The sequence below is a fragment of the Carcharodon carcharias genome, chromosome 14 (genome assembly GCF_017639515.1).
Source record: "Carcharodon carcharias isolate sCarCar2 chromosome 14, sCarCar2.pri, whole genome shotgun sequence".
Lineage (NCBI taxonomy): Eukaryota > Metazoa > Chordata > Chondrichthyes > Lamniformes > Lamnidae > Carcharodon > Carcharodon carcharias.
In genome coordinates, this window is record NC_054480.1 from 144,588,232 (window position 1) to 144,613,392 (window position 25,161).

Below are 25,161 nucleotides of genomic sequence, written 5' to 3' on the forward strand. Positions count from 1 at the left end.
ATGAGCAATGACGGACAGTAAAAGACCCTCTGGTCCATCTAGCCTATCCCACACAATTGTGGTGCTTTGTGTATCTTAATAAATACACTCTCCATCTCAACCCCAAAACATGTGATCTCCTGGGAGAGGTGAAAAAACAGATAAAAGCCCCGGTTAATTTGGGGGAAAAGAATCTGGGAATTTCTTCTCCAAACCACCCTCCCTACTCCTAAGGCAATCAAAACAAGATCGCTCTGGTACTGATCATTCCTTCCGGTACCTACCTTCTGTGGGAGGTGCTCTCCGCCTCAGCCAGAAACCAATCCAGCTGTTGCTTAAAAAGAATCCAATCAGTATCACAACGGTGACTATAGTTCAAAAGCACTTAACTGTCTGTAAAGCACTTTGGGATGTCCTAAGGTTATGAAAGGCGCTATATTTTAATTTTTCTTTCATTTTACTAATTTAATTCAATCTTTTGAAGAACTCATCAGGTTAGTGGCTGAGGATCCACTAGACAACATCTGCCTGGATTTTCAGAAAGCCTTTGGTAAGGAACTGTACAATAGAATCTGCTGGGATTAATGGTAATCTGCTGCAGTGGAGTTTGAATTGCCCGAATACCTCTGGACAGAAACAACAAGTACAATAGCTTACATTTATACCGCACTTTTAAGAAGTAAAACATCCCAGGGAACATCACAGTAGTGCAGTCAGAAAAAAATTGAGACCAAGGAAACATTAGGTCATGTGACCAAACACTTGGTCAAAGGGGTAAATGGGGAAGAAGAAAAGGACACATAAGGTCATTCAAAAACTTTACTTAATATGGCCAGGATAAACAGGGGTACTCCTCTAGACCCCACAAGGAAAGTCTGGATATCTGCTGCTTTGTGCTCCCCTCACTCCCACTCCGAAAATGGCTTCCCCTTGCACCCCCATGGCTTACCTTGTGACAGTGACAACATTGAGCTACACGATATTGACCTATCTGAAGTCAGCCTGTTAGCTGTTTCCATGCGCTTTTGGGTGAGTAGGTGGTTGACAGAATGCACATGAGGCCTGGAACAGCTGACTACAGACTGGCACATTCTAAGGTCCAGGAATACGAGCATACATTAAAGCTTGGGGCTGAGCGCAAAGGCTCAAAGAGGAATGGCACTGCATAAGACACTCCCACCATAGTACACCGAGAGGTTGGAAACCATGTAAAAAGCCTTGGACTGTATGCACCAAAAAATGTTTGACATGAGATGTAAGCGTACACTGTGAATATAGCCTAGTAAGTGTAGCGAGGAACCTCATGTATAGTATTGAAAGAAACTGACCTGTATTGCACTTTATGTAAAGTCAAATTTGAACTATGCATTGTAGCTTTACCAATTTTATAAATAAAGGATATTTTTGGGAAAAAAAAGTGAGGCCTGGAAGTAAATATAGCTTGGACCTCAATCTGATACCATTGAGCACATTTGATGCTCCCTCTGCCTCAGCTCACTTACTCCCAGTCAAAATGACCCCCCTTTCCTTGCTTTTTTTGCTGCATGGGCCTAGTTTAACAAACTCCTATTAGACATAGGGTTGCCAACTCCATTTTGGACTTAATCCAAGAGGTTTTATCACATGATCTCCCACCTCAAATCCTGGCATCTCCACTCACCCACCATTGGTCACATGTCCATCCCCCCAGCTTACTGTGTTTGCAAACCAATTGGAAAGTCACCATTCCCTGTCTCCAATATTTTTATACTTAATTAACAATTGTTCAAAGAAAGCATAGAAATTTATTTTCTAAAAGGCCTATTGTTTTCTATTGGGTTTTTGACTGCAGTCTCTGGGAGATTAATTATGGAATCATAGAATGTTAAAGCACAGAGAGAGGCCATTTGGCCCATTGTGTCTGTGCTGACTCTTAATTCCTGGAGACTCCGGGAAAATCCTGGAGGGATGGCAACCTGAATGTGGGATCCAGCTATCAAATAAAACACTTCTCCACAAAATTGGGGATGGGAAACTACAAAGTCCTGCTATTTTTTGGGAGGTTATAATTGTAGCCACACAATGAGTTTTATTTAAAATGGAAAAACATTAGTAATGTAGATAACGCTCAGTCCCACAGTCAAATGCTGCCCATGTTGGTTACTTAGGTGTCAGACAAATTTTGAGAAGTGGGAAACCTTAGACCCTCCACCACAACATCATTGTGTCATTGTGAGTAGCAACAAGTCACCTAGAATGACCATAATTGCACATATATTTTAATACTGACCCACCCAAAGCCAGCCAAAACAACAGAGTAGACTTTTTCCATCGAGGCTGTTTTCCATTTGCTGGGTTACACAAAGGTTGGCTTTATTTGCTATCTGCTTGATTACTAATATAAGCATACAGGCTTAGCATTTACTTCACTCCAATGTTCTCCCATTTTCCTCTGTGTAAGGGACTAACTTGTGCTTGGGTATAGCTCTGTAGATGCTGGTAGATCTCTGGGACCATGACTCAATGTTTATTCTTCATCTGCGTTCCTGAACAGTGAATGTCAGACTGTTCAATCAAAGAGCGAATCACAGATTAGCCTCACCCAATACCCGTGCTTTCCTCCTGTTGCCCACGAACAGTGATTAGGAAATGAAACCCTGGATGATTTTATTTTGCCATTGTCTAGAGATGATGAGGTCAATGATGAGGCCCCATTTTAACCTGGCTGAGATCAGCTAACGTGGTACAGACAAAGACTGGCTTTTTGTTGTATTTATACCAGAGTTACTATTGTGGTTATAGCGTTCTCACCATCCAATATCCAAATATCACATTTATGATATAAAAATATTTGAATCAATGATTTATCTTCTTGACTGGAGTGAATGCCACAATTTTGTCTTTCTCTCTCTCTCTGTCCCTACTGATTTTCAGGCGATCTGAGGATAAGTAGTGGCAGAAAGCAAATTGGTTGTGCTCCATGGTGTCCCCGATTCCAGTGGTTTTCCCCTGGTGGGTGCAGAGGTTGGGGGTTGGTGGGGGATCTGCATCCTGTCACATGGCTGGGTTCCTGTTAAAGACTTGAATGAAGGATGCTTGCACCCAACAAATGATGAACATGAATCATAAAAAGTTAGTATGTAGGTGCAGCAAGTGATTAGGAAGGCAAATGGAATGTTGGCATTTGTTGCAAGGAGAATGGAATATAAAAGTAAGGAAGTTTTACTGCAGCTGTACAGGGCCTTGGTGAGACCACATCTGGAGTCATGAGTATAGTTTTAGTCTCCTTATTTGAAAAAAGATATAACTACATTAGAAGCAATTCAGAGAAGGTTCACTTGACTCATTCCTGGGATGAAGGACTTATATTATGAAGAAAAGTTGAACAGGTTAGGCCTATACCTATTGGAGTTTAGAAGAATGAAGGGCGACCTTATTGACACATATAATATCTGGAGAGGTCGTGGTAGGGTGGATACCAGGAGGATGTTTCCACTTGTGGGGGAGACTAGAACTAGTGGGCACAGCTTAAAAATAAGACGTCTCCCTTTTACAACAGAGATGAGGAGAATTTTTTTCTCTCAGAAGGCCGTTAGTCTATGGAATTCTCTTCCTCAGTAAACAGTGGAGGCTGGGCCATTGAATTTGTTCAAGACTGGTTTAGATTTTTGATAGACAAGAGAGTCAAGGGTTATGGGGTCAGACAGGAAAGTGGAGTTGAGACCACAGTCACATCAGCCCTGATCTTATCGAATAGCGGAGCAAGCTTGAGGGGCTGAATGGCCTACTCCTACTCCTGGGTCCTGTGTTCCTATGTTCCCATGTTCCCTGGACTGTCCTTTATGTCCTGGCATTCAGTGATCTGAGGGTGGGACCCTAAAGTTGACTTTGCAATGTGTCTGGTACATGGATCTTGTTAACGTGATCTTACAACGTTGTTAACCTAAGTCAACCATTCTTCTCCTGCTGAGGCTTGGCACTACAATTTTCCCCTCCCATACTGGCACAATCCGGGGGTGGGGGTATGCCAGGGAGCCCTCCTCTTGTATGCAAATGAGACTGTGGTCACAAATATAGCCAGGGCCAGCGATGCATCCCCAGAGTGAACAGAATTCTGAGATATGCCCCAAATAGGGTGACAGGGCAGCGAGCAGAGGTCCACATATCTTAGATTAAAGTGTAGTGTGGCTGGATTAACCGTGACTGAAGCAGGGCTGTTGTGCAGCTGCTGATGCGGTACAATAAGTCATTCAGATATTATTTTTAAAATTAGATTTAATATAACTAAGATCCAGAGAGAATTCTGAGGCAATAGCTAGTTTCCTTCTCCCCCCCCCAATATATACTGAAGCAAAAATCAAATAAAATTATAAAATATTCTTAAATCATTGATACTTGTGACTTTTATTTGAAATAGATGAAAAAAGTGAACATCAACAATCTTATATATATATAGCACAATTAATGAAACAGAGACTGAATGGAAAATTGTTATACCAGTGGAACATTCTAGGAAAGTTTCAAATCGAAGTTGATTTAGAGCTATTATTGACTTCTGATGCCTGATGCCTTTCCATGTAATTCACATTAGCTCATCTGTCATCTAACTTCAAGAGAATTTCAGGGTTGGATTAAGATTATTGAGACTCCTCAAGGTGCGGGCCTTAATATTTCAGGGCAGGTGAGTACTGAATATTCAGCAGAAACCAAATTCTCCACTCTGCAATCACTTGAGAGTAAAATCTTCTGATTACGATTATTGTATAATGCTGCTAAAAGAGTTTGTTACTGTGGAAAATTTGGTATCCACATTTACAATGGAGCTGTGTGGCATTATCATTCGAGAATTATAGAATCATAAATGGCACAGGAGGAGGCCATTTGATCCATCATGCCTGTGTCAGCTCTTTGAAAGAGCTAGCTATTTGGTCCCACTCCCCTGCTCTTTCTCCATAGCCCTGTAATTTTCTCAGGTAAATATCCTATTCCCTTAACATTATTATTGAATCAGTTTCCATTACCTTTTCAGGTAGTGCACTCCATACTACGGTTAGCTGAACAGATCTTAGCGTGTGAAAGTGTTGAGGAACCAGGCGCATTGTCTGATTGGGAATTCAGTTGTTAATGACATTTCTACTCTAATCAACAACTGGGATTTTTAAACTTGTTACCTCATCTAATTTAAAATAATAAGAAATAGGAATTGTTTTGAACCTGGAGCTGCTGCAACAATGCCTGCAATATAATAGTAAACAATAAAATAACTAATGACATAGTAAAAAGGAGTCCCACACTGTCTGCAGGCTGACAGCATAACCATGAAGGGAAGAGGTCATGATTAGCCTTTAGAAATGGGTTTTGTTACAACTCCTTGTGGGCCAGAAGGAGCACAAGGGCAACGGCTGGGAACTCTGCAGAGAATAACCCACCTTCTGACTCCCAAAGTCTTTCTACCATCTACAAAGGCACAAATCAGGAGTGTGATTGACTATTCTTCACTTGCTTGGATGAGTGCAGCTCCAACCACACCCAGAAAGCTCAATACCATCCAAAGCAAAGCAGCCTGCTTGATCGGCACCCCATACACCACCTTGAACATTCACTCCCTCCATCACCAGTGAACATTGGCAGCAGTGTGTACCATATACAAGATGCACCTTTAACACCTAGAAGAACAAGGGCAGCAGAGGCATGGGAACAATCTGCAAGTATCCCTCCAAGCCACACACCACCCTGACTTGGAACTATTTGCTGTTTCTTCACTGTTGCTGGGTCAAAATACAGACCTCCCTTCCTAACATCATCGTGGGCCTTCCTACAGCACATGGGCTGCAGTGGTTCAAGGAGGTGGCTCACCACCATCTTCTCAAGGGAATTTAGGAAGGGGCAGCAAATGTTGGCCTCACCAGTGATGCTCACATCCCATGAATGCATAGAAAAAAAAATTAAACAATGTTTGAAACTACAAGTTGAGGAACTGCACAATGAGCTAGACAAGTCTTTTGATCAAGACTTTATCATCAGTTATTTTCACTTTGTTGTGATTGGTTGTGTCGGGGTTACTGGTATTTTGCTTATTGTGCATTTTTTGTGCAAATATCTGGCTATAGTTATTATCCAGGTGCAACAAGATATAGTGGAAATTATAGAGATCATGAGAAGACTTGACAATTATGTAAAACTGTTTTTATTAGCTTGCATTGTTAGTGATGGGTGGTAGGAAGCAATGGTGGTGGACATAAATCCCGCCTAATGCTCCCTGGTTAAAGCTAATATTTACAAGTGGGTTATGTTGGAGCATACATTAGGTGGACATGCAGTGAGAGGGAGATTTGCTCCATTGTCTTATGACATTGGCAGAAGGCCTGAACAAATTTTGTGGCCTCAATCAAAGATATACTTAAGTTTATGCTAATGAACCTGAGTATTTGGAATGTAATGTACTTCTTTTCTTCTCTCTTCTGCTGAATGCCCGTACGTTCATTCTGGCATTTGGTTAAGTCAGCAGCTGGCAATTCCCTTATTCCCCAGCTGTGTAATTCATCATTTTTCACATGTGTGTCCATAGAGTGAATTTTGGTTGGCTAGCTGGCTGTAGAAGGCATCATGGCCAGGTCTGCTACTGGCCTTGCCTAATACACACGCACTGAATTTACAGCAGAATTTTGTGATAGCAATCAGCACCGGGAACACTGGGGACATCACCCGGTTTTATCCTATCCTCCTGAGCCCCTTTATAGTGCCCTGAGTATAACTGTAACTGAGATCAACTAACAGCCCAGACTACTGAAAATTGAGACTGATATGGACCAATACCATACAAGATGTATTTAACATACTAAACAGACGGGAAAGGCTAGAAAGTCTTGAGAACCACTTAACAGGTTAGAGTGTCGAAGGGTCATGAGGACTCGAAACGTCAACTCTTTTCTTCTCTGCCGATGCTGCCAGACCTGCTGAGTTTTTCCAGGTAATTCTGTTTTTGTTTTTGTTTTGGATTTCCAGCATCCGCAGTTTTTTTGTTTTTATATTAGGTTAGAGTCATGATAGTTATGTTTCATCACTCCCAATACAACCAGTCAATTCCAGTTTCATAGAACATACATGTGTAAATAAAGCTTGAGGCAGCTTAATCAAATTCATCTGACCATAATATGTTATACAACCTGATACAGTATAAATATATGCTGTTGTTATTGTTCTGTTGTTATGGTTCTGGTTTTGTTCTATTATATGCAGTAGAAACTGCATTAGTCAATGCATACTTGTCTTGATTTCAATTTCTTATTTAACACCCTTCTTCCAATAGAATCTGTAACCTTTCTAGTGCATGAAACATTGAATCAGGATTAACAAATGCAAAGTACTGGCAGCAAAGCCAGTCTTCCAGCTTTGCTTGGCTCACATCATCAAGAAATCTTTCTCCAAACTTCAGCATAAGCAAAGTGCGTTTGACATCCAACCAGTTTTTCAGGAAATAAGGTGGGTCTTTGAATCCAGTGTTCACGCTGAACACATTGGGGCATGGACCCCACAGTAAGGTCTGTAAGATGCTTTTTGCTTGATGGATATGTATTCTTTTATTAGGATCTGCACGTAAGAGTAAGTGGGCAAGATGCTGAAGCCCTTTAGAATAAGCAGATAACTGGGGAATCTGAGGCAGCTTTTCTATATTGTACTCTTCGTATTCCTTCTGGCTTGAAATGCTCTCAAATGGATTTGACATGTGTAGAACTTCATAGATCAAAATGCCTAATTGAAACTCATCAACCTTCTTGTACTGGGATGTTGATATCATTTCAGGTGCTAACCGGACCTGATCTGGGTGCAGTTTTTGATCGGTGGCTGTATTTTTTTGTTTAGCTTTGGAGAAGTTGCTAATAATAAGCCTCGGCAGCTGAAAATTATTGCATTCCTGTTTGTGTCTTGGCTCAGCCACCTTAACCAACAGCAAGTTTTCTAGGCGGAGGTCACAATGTGTAATGTTATGATCTTTAAGGTGTTCCAACCCTAGACACAACTGAAGAAGAAGAAGACTTACATGACGTTCATATTCATCTGCCTGGGACTCGTGAAGAGCTGCTGACTCTTTTACAAAATCTGCCATCGTTTGGTAGGGGACATCCTGAGTGATGATCACAAACTGAGGCCTTTGGCTTGTTTTGTCATTTGGTTGAGTTTTGGAGGCTTCTGCCACAGCTTCTGGCCCTGAACCGTTCTTTTCTGTCTCTGAATCACCGGAACTCAAGGCTGCACCTTCAGGGGGTAAGAACTTTGTTGGAATTGTGGCAACAAAGTGCCCACACACCTCTTGTACATTGAAGTGGACTGGGAGGCCTTCCTGCACTGAAAGGCCACAAGGTTCCATCTGCAGAGATTCTTGCTTCGGAGTTTTGATGACCTGCATTTGATAAAGATAAAAGGGAATTTGTAATTAAGAAAGAATATTTTATAATATTACGGTTAATGTTACTCTCAGTATGAAATTAGGGGATTTAGTTCCATGGACACATGAAGATAGAAGTATCACTGAAATAAGAATTGGCACTCAGGGATAGTGTCCCAAACTGAACCAGGTAAGTAAAGTGTGCTTGTGATGCTTGTAAATTCAGCTGTTGCTAAACCATTAGAAACCTGATATTACCACTCCCCCCTTTATAGACACCATTCCATTTTGATTTTGAGCATTTCTATTTGACATTGTTTAATGATGAAACTACTGACTGATTCAACTTTCCAGCTGTGTGTGACATTTTGGACAAAGGCAACAAAATTTGGCTAGTAATTGCAGAAAATTCTATTCTTCTTTGTTGCAGATCCTGCCACAGCTGAGAGGACCATGTTGCCTCCTCTGGGAAGACCTGCTGCTATTACGCGCCAATCAGGCATTTGAGAAGTCACCCATTGGCCTTCCACTGGATCAGGACCCCAGAGGCGGGAAACCCCACCTGCCAAGAGCTGCTGGCCAATCCGAAGCTGCTTTGCTCAGCAGTGCCACTGGGGAAACGATGGCCGCCTGCCAGAACAAAACCCACCGGAGGCTCAGGATCGTGGAGTGACCTAGTCCAAAGGTAAGTGATGGCAGGAGGTGTTTCGCAGGGTGGAGGTCACGGTGGGGGAAGCAATTGGAGGGGGATCAGCAGCAAGGGAAGGGTGTGGCTCTCACTGGGTCCGCTCCTTCCTGATGCCAGGTTCCTCATCTAGGCACTAAGCGCCTTTGAACAAATGATCCCCCTGGGAGACCACAAGGAACCTACACAGGTTTACATGTCAGGATCCCTGTATGGTGACAGGCCCGCCCGCCACTGGGTTGATACCAGTGAATTGGGCATTAATTGCCCCTTAAGGACCTCAATTGGCGGTGGGGTGGGAAGGCTCAACACTGGCCTTCCTGCCATGGACTTAACCAGGGTGGAGGCGGGAAGGTGACAGGCACCCCAGCACTACCATCCCAACCAATTAAATGCCTTCCTCTGCCTCCAAACCCGCCACAAGGGAGGGCATATAAAATACCGCCCATTGTGATCATTTATCATTCATTTTCGAGATGTGGTCTCAGTGGCAAGACCATCATGTATTGCCCATCATTAGGTGCCTTGTGAGGTGGCTTCCTAGGCTGCTTCAGAGGTTAGATCAGAGTTAACCATGGACAGGATTTCCTGGTCGGTGAGCATGGGGGCAGGGCCCACTCGCCGACGTGTAAAATGACGCGGGATGATGTCGGGCGGAACTTTCAATTTTCAGGTCAGTGGGGGCTCAGCTGTGTGCCCGCCGACCTGTCAATGGTCAAATGAGGCCATTGACAAAATAATTGAGCTAGTTAAAGGACCTGCCCTTCCAACCTTAAGGTTATCAGGCAGGCTGGGAGCCCTGGCGGGCTTCAGAGAAAGTGTGAAAACCTCATCCACGGGCGGAATGAGGTTTCATGTGGGTTTTTAAAAATTTAATAAAAGTGATGGACATGTCCCAACTCATGTGACAGTGTTAGGGAAATTTTATTTTTCTGTATTTAACATTTTTGATGCCGATCTCCCTGAGGCAGCGCTTAGCCTCAGGGAGATGAGTGCACTCGTTCCCTCGCATGCGCGGAAGAGCACACTCTCGGCTCAGGGAATCCTCCCCGCCACCTGCACAGGGATTGCATAGTGTTAATTGTCCCGCCCAAATGAAATAGCACTGTGTCCCCAATTGGGGGCGCCGATCAGAGGCACACGTCCATGTGCCCGCCCCCGAACTTCCCCCCCAGTGGGGGGGGAGTGGGGGGAAATTCTGCCCCATGTTATTGTGGGACTTAGCCAGACCATCTAAGCACAGCAGGTTTCCTGCTCTAAAGGACATTAAGTGAATTAGCCTTACTGCTACCAGCTTTATATTTGCAGATTTTGAAAACTGGATTCAGTTCTAAAACTGCCATGGAGGGATTGGAGCTCACATTTGCCCCGTAACATCACCGCTACAATTACTTCCCTCACTATAGGCCACCAGAATATTGGTGATATTTTTCCTAAATGGTAGGAACTGACGAGAAGAAACTTGGCTGCTCATATCGCTCACTAAATGTGCGCTTAGAGAAAGCTAACGCTGGAAAACCAAAATCACCACGTCAATTATAAGAGGGTTTCTTTCGAGTGGTTAAGTGATTCAGTCTGTCATGTAAACTAAATATAAACTGAGGACAAAATATTTAGAATCGCTCTATCATTTGAGAGTTTTCCCAAAATTCTATTAATAACTATTGTGGATATCTATACCAATGAGGACAAAACTGTTTTCTTGTTGGTGGCCTGGTAGTTACTGTTACTAAAAAAAAAAAATTTCCACAAACAACATTCTCATGCGGTTTGAATTTTTAACTTATTGAATTTTTAACTTATTAAATTTTTAACTTAACCTCTTTCATTAGGCACAGTGACTACTCACAACTGCTGCATAAACTGAATTATTTCTCTGGCTTGACTGCAAACTTCAGGGCTGCAGTAGTGCATTTTCTAAATAGAATTGTTTTAGGGGCTTTTTACACCTGTAAATATAGAAGCAAGATTCTTAAAGATTTGTCTTTTGATGCACTTTAATCTAAAAGTATTGAGTGCCCTTTTTTTTTGTACTTGATGTACATGTGTTCAAGCCCCAAGAGCTAAATCGACATTTCTTCAACTTCCTAAGGCTGATTACAAAATATTTCACAACTCTTAATAGAATATTCAAATAGTAAACCGTTATTACGAAAGCAAAATGCTGCTGGGGATCTAAAATAATTTTTAAAAATGCTGGAAACACCTAGCTGGTCTGGCAGCACCTGTGGCGAGAGAAACAGAGTTCACGGCTGGGATTTTCCAGTCCTGCCTGTGGTGGGACACATTGTGGTTGGGATGGAAAATTTGAAGAACCAGCAAAATGTCCGATGACCTTCGGTGGGAATTTCCGGTCTTGCTGAGGGCAGGACCAGAAAATCCCGGCCAATGCTTCAGCTCTTTGACCTTTATTGTAAGGGGAATGGAGCATTAAAGGAGGGAAGTCTTTCTATAACTGTACAGGGTCTTGGTGAGGCTACACCTAGAGTACTGTGTACAGGTTTGGTCCAGGAGGATATACTTGCGTTGGAAGCAGCTCAATGGAGTTTCACTAGGCAGATTCCTGGGATGAAGGAATTGTCTTATGAGGAAAGGTTGAGCAGGTTGGGCCTGTGTTCACTGGAGTTTAGAAAAATGAGAAGTGATCTTGCTGAAACATAGATGATTCTGAGGGAGCTTGATAGGATAGATGCTGAGAGGCTGTTTCCCCTTGTGAGGGGAATCTAGGGCCAGAATTCCCCAGCGCCCCCCTCCAGCGGGTTCCCCCACGATGATTTGGGCAAGCCATTGAAATCTCCATTCACATCGGCAGGACCAGAAGATCCCACCCAGCCTAGAACAAGGGGGCACAGTTTCAACATAAGGGGTCTCCCATTTAAGACCGAGATATGGAAGAGTTTCTTCTCTTTGAGAGTTGTTAGCCTTTGGAGTTCTCTTCCCCAGAGAGCAGCAGAGGCTGCGTCATTGAATGTATCCAAGGCTGAGTTGGATTTTAGTTCTCTTAGGGAGTCAAGGGTATGAAGGACAGGTAAGAAAGTAAAGTTAAGGCCACAGGCATATTAGCCCTGATCTCCCTGAATGGCAGAGCCAGGCTCGATGGGTCGAATGATCTACTCCCGCTCCTATTTCTTATAAACGTGATCAGGACTGAAAAAAGTTAGAAATGTAATAGGGTTTGAGCAAGTGAAGGTGGAGGGCGGGGGGTGGGTGGTGGGGGGGTGGTTAGGAAGGTGGGAAGAAAAACAAAAGGAAAGGTCTGTAATAGGGTGAAGGCCAGGAGAAATTAAATGACCAAAGGTTGCAGGGTGCAAAGGCAAAAGGGAGTGCTAATGGGACGAGTAAAGAAACAACATACGTGTCTAGAGGAGGTGTGAATGGTAGGATAGCAGCCATCTGAATGCAAAGTAAAGGATGAAAGAATATATCAATATTACTCTGATAGAAAGTCTGACATCGCACAGCAGAAAAATTGCTCACTTTGATGTAATCCTACAACTGGCAATGTGGCACTGCAGCCAATTGTTGTGGCCCCAGTTAAGTCACCGCAGGGCAGGAATCAGGCTGTAAACCTCTGGCTCGTATGGCCTAGTGCTATACATCAAGCAGTACCTTTACCAATTAGCCCACCAGAACAGCCCCCAAAAGGAATGTATTTTATTGCCCCAGGGGGGTATCATTATTTTATCAGCTGCAGTTCCACATTGAGGTAGTTGGACTAAGTCTTTTATGGCCGTGTGGGTGAGGAAGAATCAATGGGATGTTAACATCAGCTACTGCAGCAAAGAAATTAATGAGGAGAGAATATCTGCTAAAAGGGTTTTGGATTAGAGGAGTGGCTGGAATGGGGGAAGTGGATAATTTCACACTTCCCCACGTTTAACACCATCTGCTACCTTCTTGCCCAATTGCTTAACCAGCCTACATCCTTTTACACTGTCTTCTGTCCGTTACAGCTTCCTTTCTCACCTAACTCTGTTTTATCAGCACACTTTGATATATTGCACTCGGTCCACTCTCCTACATCATTGATTATAAATAACCGAAGCCTGTAATCCTTGAGGCACTCCACTAGTTACAACTTGCCATTTGGAAAATCATCTATTTATTCTGACTCTCTAGGTGGAATCATCCCAGATTTGCACTAGGTGCGGTAGTGGGTGTGAAAAGTGGTGTTTTACCCACCGTCTGCGAGGGTGGGTTTACACGTTGTATCGTCCACTTCCTGCTTTATTAGTTATGCAGTTCTGCAGGCAAAACAGGCCGTCTTGCTGGTGGGCAGCCTCTGAATTGGTCGCCATGCCGTTTCCTCACTCTGGGGGCCATATTTAAATTGCAGCCGCCCACACAGTTCTCAATGCTTGCAGCCCAGGACTGCTCCAGTGAAAACATGGCCCCGAAAGCCAAGAAAGTTCACTGACCCATCACTGGAATGCCTTTTGGAGGCTCACTGTGATGTCCTCCACTCCTGCTCTGGCTGCAGGAGGCCCAACAATCTCACCAATCCGGCTTGGGAGGTGGCAGTGGTGGTCAGTGCCAATGCTGTACAAAAGATGTGGGCCATCCAGTGAAGAAAGAGGACGAATGATCTCATCTGTGCCGTTAAGATAAGGCCACCGTCTCTTCACTCTACACTCACAAACTCACAAGCCCATCACACATTCATTGGCATCTCACTCACTGCCAGCTCAAGGGACATCACCACTCACTCTCTCACACACACCCTCACATCTCCATCTGGCCTCATCTCCTCTGGAGACTGCCTCCTCAGCTCTCATCATCTTGAGGCCATCTGCATAGATCAACATGGTCCTCCAAACACACCCTGGGCTATCCCCCTTCTCCAGCACAGCCGTTGCTCTGCAGCCTCTTCCCTTGCCTGAGGTCACTTCTCCCCCTTCCCCTAGCAAGCCCTAGCTCTGCAGCCATTGAAAAGCCAACCCCATCTTACGGCTGGTCTAGTGGGTAGAGACCTGCCCGTGAGCCCCACTAAAAGTGATGTGGTCCTGCCTGTGAATCCTGGCGCTGATGACTGCGAGTGCTGCCTGAAGCAAGGGAGGCAAACAAGGCTCAAAGTCCCGAGTGAAGTGCAGCTCGCCAGGTGCATGTCGCTTGTGTACAATTGTGAAACACATTGGCGTTTTGCCTGGATGATCCAGCGACGGGGGATGATTCTGGCGAGCAGGGTTTATAATGAGATGCTAAAGTATTGAAAATAGGCCCCTGGCGAGCAGCAGTGGGAAACGTGGCCTGCAGTTGACGGGTGGAGGGAGCGATCGCAAACTGGTTTCGGGACAGCGTGAAACTGATTTCTGGCCTGCTCGCCATATTGTCCACTCACACCCAACATGACGGCCGCCACCAACGGGATCGGGACATTTCCGCCCATCCGTTTTCTGTCTGTTAACCAGTCCTCAATCCATATTAGTAGGTTATCTCCAATCCAATGAGCCCTAATACCATCATAAAATCATAAGCAATAGGAGCATAAGTAGCCCAACTGGCCTATCAAGCCTGTTCCACCATTCAGTATGGCTATGGCTGATTAGATTGTGGCCTTAACTCCACTTTCCTGCCTGCCCCCCTATAATCACTGACTCCCAAAAATCTGTCTAACTCAGCCCTGAATATATTCAATGAGCCAGCCTCCACTACTCCCTGGGGAAGGCAATTCTGAAGACTAATGGACCTGTAAGAGAAGAAATTTCTTCTTATCTCCGTATTAATGGGCGACCCATTATTTTTAAACTGTGCCTCCAGTTTTAGATTCCCCCATGATAGGGAAACATCCTCTTAGCAGCTGTCAAAGGCTCTCAGCATCTTATATGTTTCAATAAGATTACCTTTTATTCTTCTAAACTCCAATGAGGATAGGCCCAACCGACTCAATCTTTCGGAAGACAACCGCTTCATCCCAGGAATCTGCCTAGTGAACTTTCTCTGAACTACTTCCAGTCTTGTATAACTTCCTGTGGAGCACCTTATCCAAATATGAGCCGGAATTTTCTGATCTCGCCAACGGCAGACTTCGTTGTGGACGGAAGGGGAAAATTTGGAGAGTGGCCTACATTTCCATACTGTATCCACTGGTTCCCAGTTGTCTCCCCTGATAGTTATGCACTCAAAACCTTTAATAGAATATATTAATTATCGATTCTAGCATTTTCCCTACCACTGATGTCAGGCCAGCAGGCTTAGTTATATATTTTCTTTCTCCCTCCTTTCCTGCACAGTGGGCTTGCATTTGTTATCCTCCAATCTGCAAGGATTGTTCTAGAATCGAGGGAACTCTGGAAGATCAAAACCAAAGTATCCACTATTTCTTCAACCACCTCTTTTAAAACCCTAGGATGTAGGGGACTTGTTGGCTTTTAGTCCCAATAATTTCTCCAGTACCTTTTCTTTACTAATGTTAATCATTTTAAGATCCTCACTCTCATTAGACCTTCTGTTCCTCGATATATTCTTTATGTATTCCACAATGAAGACAGACATAAAATATTTGTTTAACATCTCTGCCATTTCCTTATTCCCCGATATAGTTTCTCCTGTCTCTGCCTTCAAGAGACCCTCTTTGCTTACACTAATCTCTTCCTTTTTACACACTTGTAAAAGCCCTCATAATCTGTTTTTACATTTCTTGCTAGTTTACTCTCATATTCTTAAAGGAGAAGAGAGAAGAGAGGCAGAGAGATTTAGGGAGGAAATTCCAGAACTTAGGGCCTTGGACTGCTGCAGGCATGGCCGTCACTGGCTTGGCAATGCAATTTGGGAATGTGCATGAGGCCAGAATAGGAGGAGTGCCGAGGTCTCACAGGGTTTTAGGACTCTGGTTTGCACGTGGCTCAGCAAGTACAGTGATTGTTTGGAATGAATGCTGATTAGAGCTTATTTAAACAAATGCTGTACATGGGATGATGTGGCTGACCTGAGTACGTTGTGTGTAATTTCCTGCTATTGGGAGAATAGATCCATCCGTGTGGATCACAACAGGCGGTTTCGTATCTCATCAATATAATGTAAACCCACTTTCAGATTTGCTCTAGTGATGCCTTTACTTCCTCGATACTTACTACAAAACAAGAGTAATTTACTGTTTGATGGACAGTCGGAGTAGAATTTTATGGTCCCCAGCTGGTGGGTTTGCAGATATAGGCTAAAATTTCCCATGTGACCCTCCTGCTGCTCTCCAGTCTGCCCCTGACATGTCTGCACTTTTACAGGGGCTGGATGAGGCCTACGGTGGTCCACCCGCCCTTGCCCCAATCAAGACCCTTAAGTGGTCAATAAGGGTCGCATCCCGCCCGGTCTCAATTTTGGGGCTCGCAGGAGGGGTTGAGGGGAGGAGAGGGAGCCAGGCAGGTCACTCTGCTCAGGCCCTGGGCAGAAAGTTGGTGGGGGGTGGGGGGGAGGCACTGCCCTGAAAGGCTGTCTTTCCACCGGCTCCCCTCACCCACCTCAGGTCTGAAACCACGGATGCTCCCTCCCCCGCTCTCCATCAAGATCTGCACTCTACTCCCTGTCATGAGAACCCCCCCACATTTGCCTGGTCCTGGGCTCTGGGGCTTAGAATTTGGGGACTGCATTCAGTCCCTTTCCTGGCCAGTGCTGTCTCTGAGATGGGAGTTCCTGCTGAGTGAGGGATGGAAGTCCTGTCTCCAGCCAACTAATGCTCCATGGAACAATGACTGTGGGGCTTCTGTGATTGACAGGGATGCATTCCCTTCCCACTCTTTGGGCAGGGTGGGCTGGGAAACGCTGCGATCCACAAAATCTTGCCCCTTGGTGTCTTAAGTATGCAAATACCCATCAAAATGTTTAAATGCTTTGTGGCTATCCTTACAGTGATGGAGGGTGGGTTCAACAGATGACAGCACCATGGCTTGTTATGCACCTGTCTTGGAAGAAAGCCCAAATGATGTTATGGACAGCTGCACCATGGAGGAATTTAGGCCACTTTGTTTGTCATAGAACCAGATGAATGACAGTGACAGTTGGCTAAAAATTGTGGAACAGTTTACCAGTACCACAGTCAGTGCATAAAAATAAACCGCTTTTCAGCTACCAGGTTTTACACGCAGTAACTAATGAAAGCGCGCCTGTCGAATCCCAGTCCAAATGTGCTAACTATTTCAGATGTAATGTTTCAGGTGAATGTCCCTTCAATATTTCCACCATCTGTATCGTTTTGCTTTTAGGCTCAGTATTCCTGTGAATAAGATTCATAGAATAAGATGTGGCGGATTTTTGACCATTTCTGATCTTTCTGATAATGAATAAGTAAGTATTGGTACAGATTAAAATACAGACAAATGGACAGAAGCTTGATCTACTTCGTTACACTGAAAAAGTACAACTCAAAGTCCTCCATATGCTATCTGTAACAATTTGGGGAATATTTTCCCCCCGTCGGGGGGAAGGGGGAAGTGCCAGTGGCCGGCCTTCCGATCGGTGCCCCCGGTCGGGGGGGCACTGCCATTTTACTTGGGTGGGCCAATTAAGGCCCGCTCAGTGTGATGTCCACCAGGAAACACTATGTGCTCCCTGTGTGGGCAGGGGGTGTGGGAGGCTGGAGTGGGGGGTTGGGTGGATTCGCTCAGCCGAGTGTGCTCATGTACGAAAGAGCGCACAAATCTCCCTGAGGCAAAGCGCTGCCTCAGGGTAATCGGCTCCGAATAGAAAGTTGGCAGAAAGGTAATAAAAAATCTCCCCGACATGTCCCCTACTGCGGCAGTGCCACATGTGTTGAGACATGTCCTTAACTTTTATTTAAACATTTGATAAACATTTAAAAGCCCTCATGAAACCTCATCCCGCCCATGGATGAGGTTTCAGGCTTTTTCCGAGGCCTACCTGAGCTCCTGGCCTGCCGGCCGACCCTAAGACTGGATGGGCAGCTCCATCAACCCAGTTAATTAGTTTTTTTAACGGCCTTAATAGGCCGTTGACAGTTCGGCGGGCGCACAGCCGATTCGGCTGCGCCCTTGCATAGCTGAAAATCTGAATGATGCCGGGATGCCCAGCCGATGTATCCCCGCATCAGTGAGCGGGCCCCACCCCCACTCGCTGACCGGAAAAACCCGCCCAAAATTGTAATGATGCTTTTTACGATTTTCCCACTTTGCACTTAACAGCAAGTTAACATATAGAAAAGAATCAGGAATAGATGCATTGATCTAACTAATTCTGGGGCGTATTTTGAACTTGTATGAAGTAGTTATGTAAAATGCAGTGAAACCCTCCCCAATCATATTGCAGGAAGGATTCCAGGGAATTGGTTCCAACAGAAGAAAAATCTCACATGCAGTTTGAAAGGAGTGATTGTGACTTTATTTCTGGCCATGGATCTCACTCCATATCTGGGGAAGCTCAGAACTGGCCTGCAAGCGGACAACTACACCTATGTGCCTTTTCCACCTTTCTTTTCCTCCTTGCCCACTGCTATTTAAAAACATTGTTTAAGGGCTTTCTATTCTTTCCAGTTTTATTTTCTACATTAACTTTAGAGCACAGAAACAGACAATTCAGCCTCCACCCAACCCTCATCCCTAACACCATTGTAATATCCTTTTAAACAATCACAAGTCTGCAGCGTATCTATTACTACCTTCTAGCTACCCACAGGCTCATCTTATCCACCTATTTTGCTTTGTATTGCCTCAGTAATGTGGAAGCACGTTTCTTTAGTCTGTGCTTATTAGTCTGCATGTAGCCTTTTAAGGTGTTCCATTTGCTTTGAACTTTTTTCTTGAGTAGTCCTTTTTATCAATCTGTTTAACCTTCCCTCATTGCCTTTGTGTTGTCCCTTTGAAAGCTGTACACCTCAGTTTTAGTTTGCATTATTTGTTTATCCCAGACCATGCCACGTTTCAACTGCAGAAAACTCGATTGTGCAGTTTTACTTGGGATTCTCTGGCTCCTCACAAAAGTGCCATCTTTTGGATGCAATGTTAAACTATTTGGCCCTGTCTGCACTCTCAGGTTGACATGAAAGATCCCAGGGCATAATTTCACAAAGAGCAAGGAATTTTTCCTGATGTCTGGAACAACATTTCTCCCTCAATCAATATCATCAAATCATCGTCTACCTCATTGTTCTCTGTGGGACTTTGGAGTGTGGCTAGTTGGCTGCCCCATTTTCCTACCGTTCAATAATGGTCATCCTTAAAAGGTAATTCTATGGTTGTAAGGTGTTCTGGGGATGTCCTGAGACTTTGAATGTGCAATTTAAATGCAAGTTATTTCTTCTTTCCTTCTATTAAAAAAAAACCTTTACCTTTAAAGCAAACTCATCCTGTGGCTGTTGCGTGTACTGGACTCTGTAGTAAATGGCATCTCTGGAGTCACAACTGGCCTTGTCACTTGGGAGCTTGAGATCCGGCCAGTCCTTCTCGCTAAACCTTATCTTGGCTTTCTTGTCATTCATGAAGAATGCGCTGTATTTTGCACAAATGCATCTCAGAGATGTCATGCATCGATTGGCGAGCGTTCTGAAAATATCCACCTGATTTTCGAAGTTAAACCAATTCCGTAGTTCCAGATCGGAAATGCAAAAGTTCAATTTCCCTATATCTATCTGAGGATTGCTGCTATGATAGTAACTGGCAGATCCATCCAGACTCCGAGATTTTATCATCCCTGTCCTCCTACTACCAAAATGACCTGGGAGATTGAATTTTTCATCAGCGTTCATTGGACTGCAAGGGGTGCTCATACTTGTCTTCCCTTCATAGATACCATATAGTGGGTTGCTTATTTGAATGCCAGGGGAGCATGGAAGACTTCTCGTTAAACCAAGCTGACTTCCACCAGGAGCTGAGTTTGTTCTGCTGAGTGTCTTCTTTGGAAGAGGGGGCGGCTGTGAATTGTCAGGGGACATCTCGTCAGCCGGCTTTCCTTGGGAGGCCATTAATTTTTCACTCACACTGTTGAGAGTCTTTGCGGGTGTCGTATTGGATCGGACTTCTGCTACAAAGCAAAAAGAAGACAGTTATTTTACGAGAATAAACCTCCTACTGTTAATCTAGACAGTTAATCTAGTTGTCTTTACAGAGCTATCACAGAATCATTACAGCACAGAAGGAGGCCATTTGGCCTGTCATTCTCCTCAGGGACAATTTACCTAATGCCACTACCCCATGTTCTCCCCTTAACTCTGCACATTCTTCCCTTTTTGGATAGCAATCCAATTCCCTCTTTGAATACCTCGAGTGAACCTGCCTCCACCACACTCTCAGGCAGTGCATTCCCAGCCACTTGCTGCGTGAAAGTTTTTCCTCATGTCGCCATTGTTTCTTTTGCTAATTACCTTAAATCTGGGCTGTCTTGTTTCTAATCCTTCCGTCAATAGGAACATTTTTCCCTATCTGCTCCGTCCATTCTCCTTGTGATTTTGAATATCTCTATTAAATCACCTCTCAACCATCTCTTCAAGGAAAACAGTCCCAATTTCTCCAATTTATCTCATCACCAATCTATCCATAATATATATATATATATATATCTATCTTTAATTTTAATAATTATTGCTCAGTACATGCTACAGAGTTGATGTTTTTGTTTTTGGCAGGGATCACAATTATAGAGCTTTACTGTCAAGTATGCTGTAGAATAAAAATTGTCATGAAGGGATTTTAATGTCTATAACGTTATTGGAGATGATTTTTAAATTGGAATTGTAGTAGGGTCTGTGTCTGTGTGTGTGTCTTAACTGGATTAATGCCAGCTAGTCTGGGTTCTTTGATGTACAATAGTTTGAGATCTTTTCTTTAACCTTTCATGGGATGTGGGCATCACTGGCAAGACCAGCATTTGTTGCCCATCCCTAATTCCCCTTTAACTGAGTGGTTTGCTAGGCTATTTCAGAGGACAGTTAAGAATTGCCATGAGTCTGGAGTCACAAGTTTTTTGTCTTTTTTTTATTCATTCACGGGATATGGGTGTCACTGGTTGGGTCAGCATTTATTGCCCATCTCTAATTGCCCTTGAGAAGGTGGTGGTGAGCTGCCTTCTTGAATTGCTGCAGTCCATGTGGTGCAGATACATCCAGAGTGCTATTAGGAAGGGAATTCCAGGTTTTTGACCCAGCGAAAGTGAAGGAAAGGCGATATATTTCCAAGTCAGGGTGGCGAGTGACTTGGAGGGGAACTTCCAGGTGGTGGTGTTCCCATCCATCTGCTGCCCTTGTCCTTTTAGATGGCAGTGGTCATGGGTTTGGAAGGTGCTGTCGAAAGAGCCTTGGTGAATTCCTGCAGTGCATCTTGCAGATGGTACATGCTACTGCTACTTTGCATTGGTGGTGGAGGGATTGAATGTTTGTGGATGTGGTGCAAATCAAGTGGGCTGCTTTGTCTTGGACAGTGTCAAGCTTCTTGAGTGTTGTGGGAGCTGCACTCATCCAGGCAAGTGGGGAGTATTCTAAGACACTCCTGATTTTTGCCTTGTAGATGATGGACAGACTTTGGGGAGTCTGACTTGGGGAGTTTGAGAAATTTGGGGAGTCTGTGAGACTGTTACCCAATAGCAGAGTAGTACGGGCTACTTCTATGGGAGAGTCTTGAGTTGGACACTGAAGAGTGAAGATGGAGTTTTGTGAGTTCACAAGCGTAGCTGCTGAGTTTATTTTGCAATAAACAGTCTGTATTTATTCCAACACCGATCTCCTGATATTCTCCGTCTCTGTTGACAAACTCGGTCACCCTGAAACAAGCATGCAACCTGGATCCTTTAGCCCCCAACAAACCAAGGGCACTGGATCCAACAGTTATCAACCACAACTTTACCCAGAAAGGAAAAAAAAGCAGTAAAAACTGGGAAATAAAAATACTGGTCAGAACTGGTCTTGCGTACCTTAAAAGGGAACACCAGTAAAAACTGGGTTATAAGAGTACTGGTCTAAACTGTTTTTTCCCTCTGGGTGGTCCCTGACTTTGCCGATTTTTCGTAAGTACAACTCTGCCCCAACACTGTTTGAGTTTAGGAATCTCACAATACTAATGACATTTATGCCGTTTACTTTTGGTGAACAATGTATTTATCCATTTGTTTTGCATATATAATCTTTTTAACATTTTTGTTTTACAGAATAACCACAGCTGAAGCTGATTTCTGTCAGATCACTCCAAGTAAGTGTTGTCTTTTTGGAGTAATCCAAATTTGGGCTTGTTTGGAATCTAACATGGTTTGGGCTGTGCTCTTAAATCAATGGAGCTTGTGAATTAATTCTATGAGATCAGGGTGATGCTCAATGACTGTATCTACTCTTGGATCATGAAATGACTCTTTTTCACTGGCAACCATTTATGGCCAGTGATGAACATTCTTTCAGATTTCATCAGATATGACAGTTTTCTTTGCCAGTCAGAAGCAACATTTTCTAGATAAGATCAGCCATCTCATGCAGCTAGTATTCTTGATCAAAAACCTATTGTTGTTAATCTGAAAACTATAGCACTCCTTCCCTGTTTGACATCTGTGCTTGTGTTTTTCCAAGTGATTGCTGCACAATTTAATTGCTTGCCGATTATTCAATATTGTTCAGTTTAAACCAGATAAGCAGTGGTAGTGCAGGAATGAAGTTTCTACAGCAAAAATGGTCAAGCATAACACTTATTAACCAAGTGATATGATAAGGTTAGCGTGCTTTTATTTAGTTCTGCAAGGGCGTGCCATTGGCCATATTTCTTTTCTTTATTCATTCACGGGCTGTGGGCTTCGCTGGCTGGTCCAGCATTTATTGCCCATCCCAATTGTTCTTGAGATGGTGGTGGTGAGCTGCCTTCTTGAACTGCTACAGTCCATGTGGTGTAGGTACACCCACAGTGCTGTTAGGAAGGGAGTTCCAGGATTTTGACCCAGTTACAGTAAAGGAAAGGATATATTTCCAAGTCAGGATGGCGAGTGACTTGGAGGGGAACTTCCAGCTAGTGGTGTTCCCATCTATCTGCTGCCCTTGGTCCTTCTAGGTGGTAGTGGTCATGCGTTTGGAAGGTTTTGCCTAAGGAGCCTTGGTGATTTCCTGCAGTGCATCTTGTAGATGGTACACAATGCTGCTACACTGCGTCGGTGGTGGAGGGAGTGAATGTTTGTGGATGGGGTGCCAATCAAGCAGGCTGCTTTGTCATGGATGGTGTCAAGTTTCTTGAGTGTTGTGGGAGCTGCACTCATCCAGGCAAGTGGGGAGTATTCCATCACACTCCTGCCTTGTGCCTTGTAATGGTGGACAGGCTTTGGGGAGTCAGGAGGTGAGTTACTCATCACAGGATTCCTTGTCTCTGACCTACACTTGTAGCCACAGTATTTATATGGCTAGTCCAGTTCAGTTTCTGGTCAATGGTAACCCCCAGGATGTTGATACTGGGCGATTCAGCGATGGTAATGCCATTGAATGCTATGGGGTGACGGTTAGATTCTGTCTTGCTGAAGATGGTCATTGCCTGACACTTGTGTGTCACAAATGTTACTTGGGCCAAATGTCAGCCCAAGCCTTCATATACTTTGAAAAGTGCAAGTTTTAACTTTATTGCATGTCACTGAGGTAATAAGCTGCATGTACTGCACTAGTGTTTAATATAGCTGCATGCTTTAATGCATTAATATTATTGTGCATTTGTTTGAAGTTTGTTTAGGATCAAATCACATTTTGAGTTCAAGTATGCAACTAAAACAGATACAGCAACACAGTTTCTTCTGCAGCTCAATCTGAGTCTATTTTGTCCTCATTCAGTAAAATATCCACATTGCTGTAAAAATAACCTTTAAAAAAATCCATTTGCACGTTCTGTTTCCAGAAAGCAGTTGTGGGGTTATGGTTTGTGGTGTGAGTTTGCACTCTGGCAGAAGTCTAGTTATATGTCTTGAAACTGTTGTTGTGTAACACCCTCAAAAAATTGAAAACTTTCAGCTGCCAGCCGTCTGGTCTCTTGCCTCAAAGACAGGCAGATCGCAATCGAAAATTTAGGTCGGCAGCAGGGGTGGGGCATGGAGCGGTGTTGGGGAGGGAGGTTGGGGGCGGTGAAGTGGGAGAGGGAGAATCTCGGTTACTACAATAATGATCAGGGCCCACATGGTGCAATTTACAGACAGGCCAGTAGCCAGTATAGGAGTTAGTAACCTACTCTCAAACAAAGAGGGGGCTGTTTAAAGATGCCAAACAGAGTCCCTACACCGGTTGTAGAACCCCAATTGCAGTTTTCAATTACAAGTGGGAAGAGTGGACGCCCCACATGTGCCACTGGGCTGCGAGTGACCTAACTGGCAGTCACAGAATCACAGAATCACACAGTGCAGAAGAGGCCCTTCAGCCCATCGACTCTGCACATGAGAAACACCTGACCTACTTACCTAATCCCATTTACCAGCACTTGGCCCATAGCCTTGAATGTTATGACGTGCCAAGTGCTCATCCAGGTGCTTTTTAAAGGATGTGAGGCAACCTGCCTCCACCACCACCACCCTCCCAGGCATGGCATTCCAGACCGTCACCACCCTCTGGGTAAAAAAGTTTTTCCTCACGTCCCCCCTAAACCTCCTACCCCTCACCTTGAACTTGTGTCCCCTTGTGACTGACCCTTCAACTAAGGGGAACAGCTGCTCCCTATCCACCCTGTCCATGCCCCTCATAATCTTGTACACCTCGATCAGGTCGCCCCTCAGTCTTCTCTGCTCCAGCGAAAACAACCTAAATCTATCCAACTTCTCTTCATAACTTAAATGTTTCATCCCAGGCAACATCCTGGTGAATCTCCTCTGCACCCCCTCCAGTGCAATCACATCCTTCCTATAATGTGGTGACCAGAACTGCACCCAGTACTCCAGCTGTGGCCTCACCAAGGTTCTATACAACTCCAACATGACCTCCCTACTTTTGTAATCTATGCCTCGATTGATAAAGGCAAGTGTCCCATAGGCCTTTTTCACCGCCCCACTACCATGCCCCTCCACCTTCAGAGATCTATGGACACACAGAAAGTAATGTTTCAGTTTATATACTCCAGGGACTATTTATGATGCACTTGATATTTTTAACACATGGTAGTAGTGAATTGGATGAAATTATAGTCAAAATTTCCACGTTTACAGATGATAACAAAAGAAAAGGGAGAGCGAATAATGCAGAACCATTCAGCGACCGTCA

At 44.1% G+C, this 25,161-nt stretch overlaps 1 protein-coding gene across 1 annotated transcript in view; it reads right to left on the reverse strand.

The window, feature by feature from the left end:
* Positions 1 to 5,790: 5,790 nt before the first annotated feature.
* The window catches only part of LOC121286746 (inactive tyrosine-protein kinase PEAK1-like), a 28,878-nt gene continuing 9,507 nt past the window's right edge, over positions 5,791 to 25,161 (reverse strand). The window contains exons 2-3 of the mRNA XM_041203775.1: positions 19,303 to 19,994; positions 5,791 to 8,359 (exon numbers count right to left, since the gene is read on the reverse strand). Coding sequence (XP_041059709.1) covers positions 7,247 to 8,359; positions 19,303 to 19,994 — 1,805 coding nt within the window. The 3' untranslated portion in view covers positions 5,791 to 7,246. The remainder of the gene's footprint in view (positions 8,360 to 19,302; positions 19,995 to 25,161) is intronic.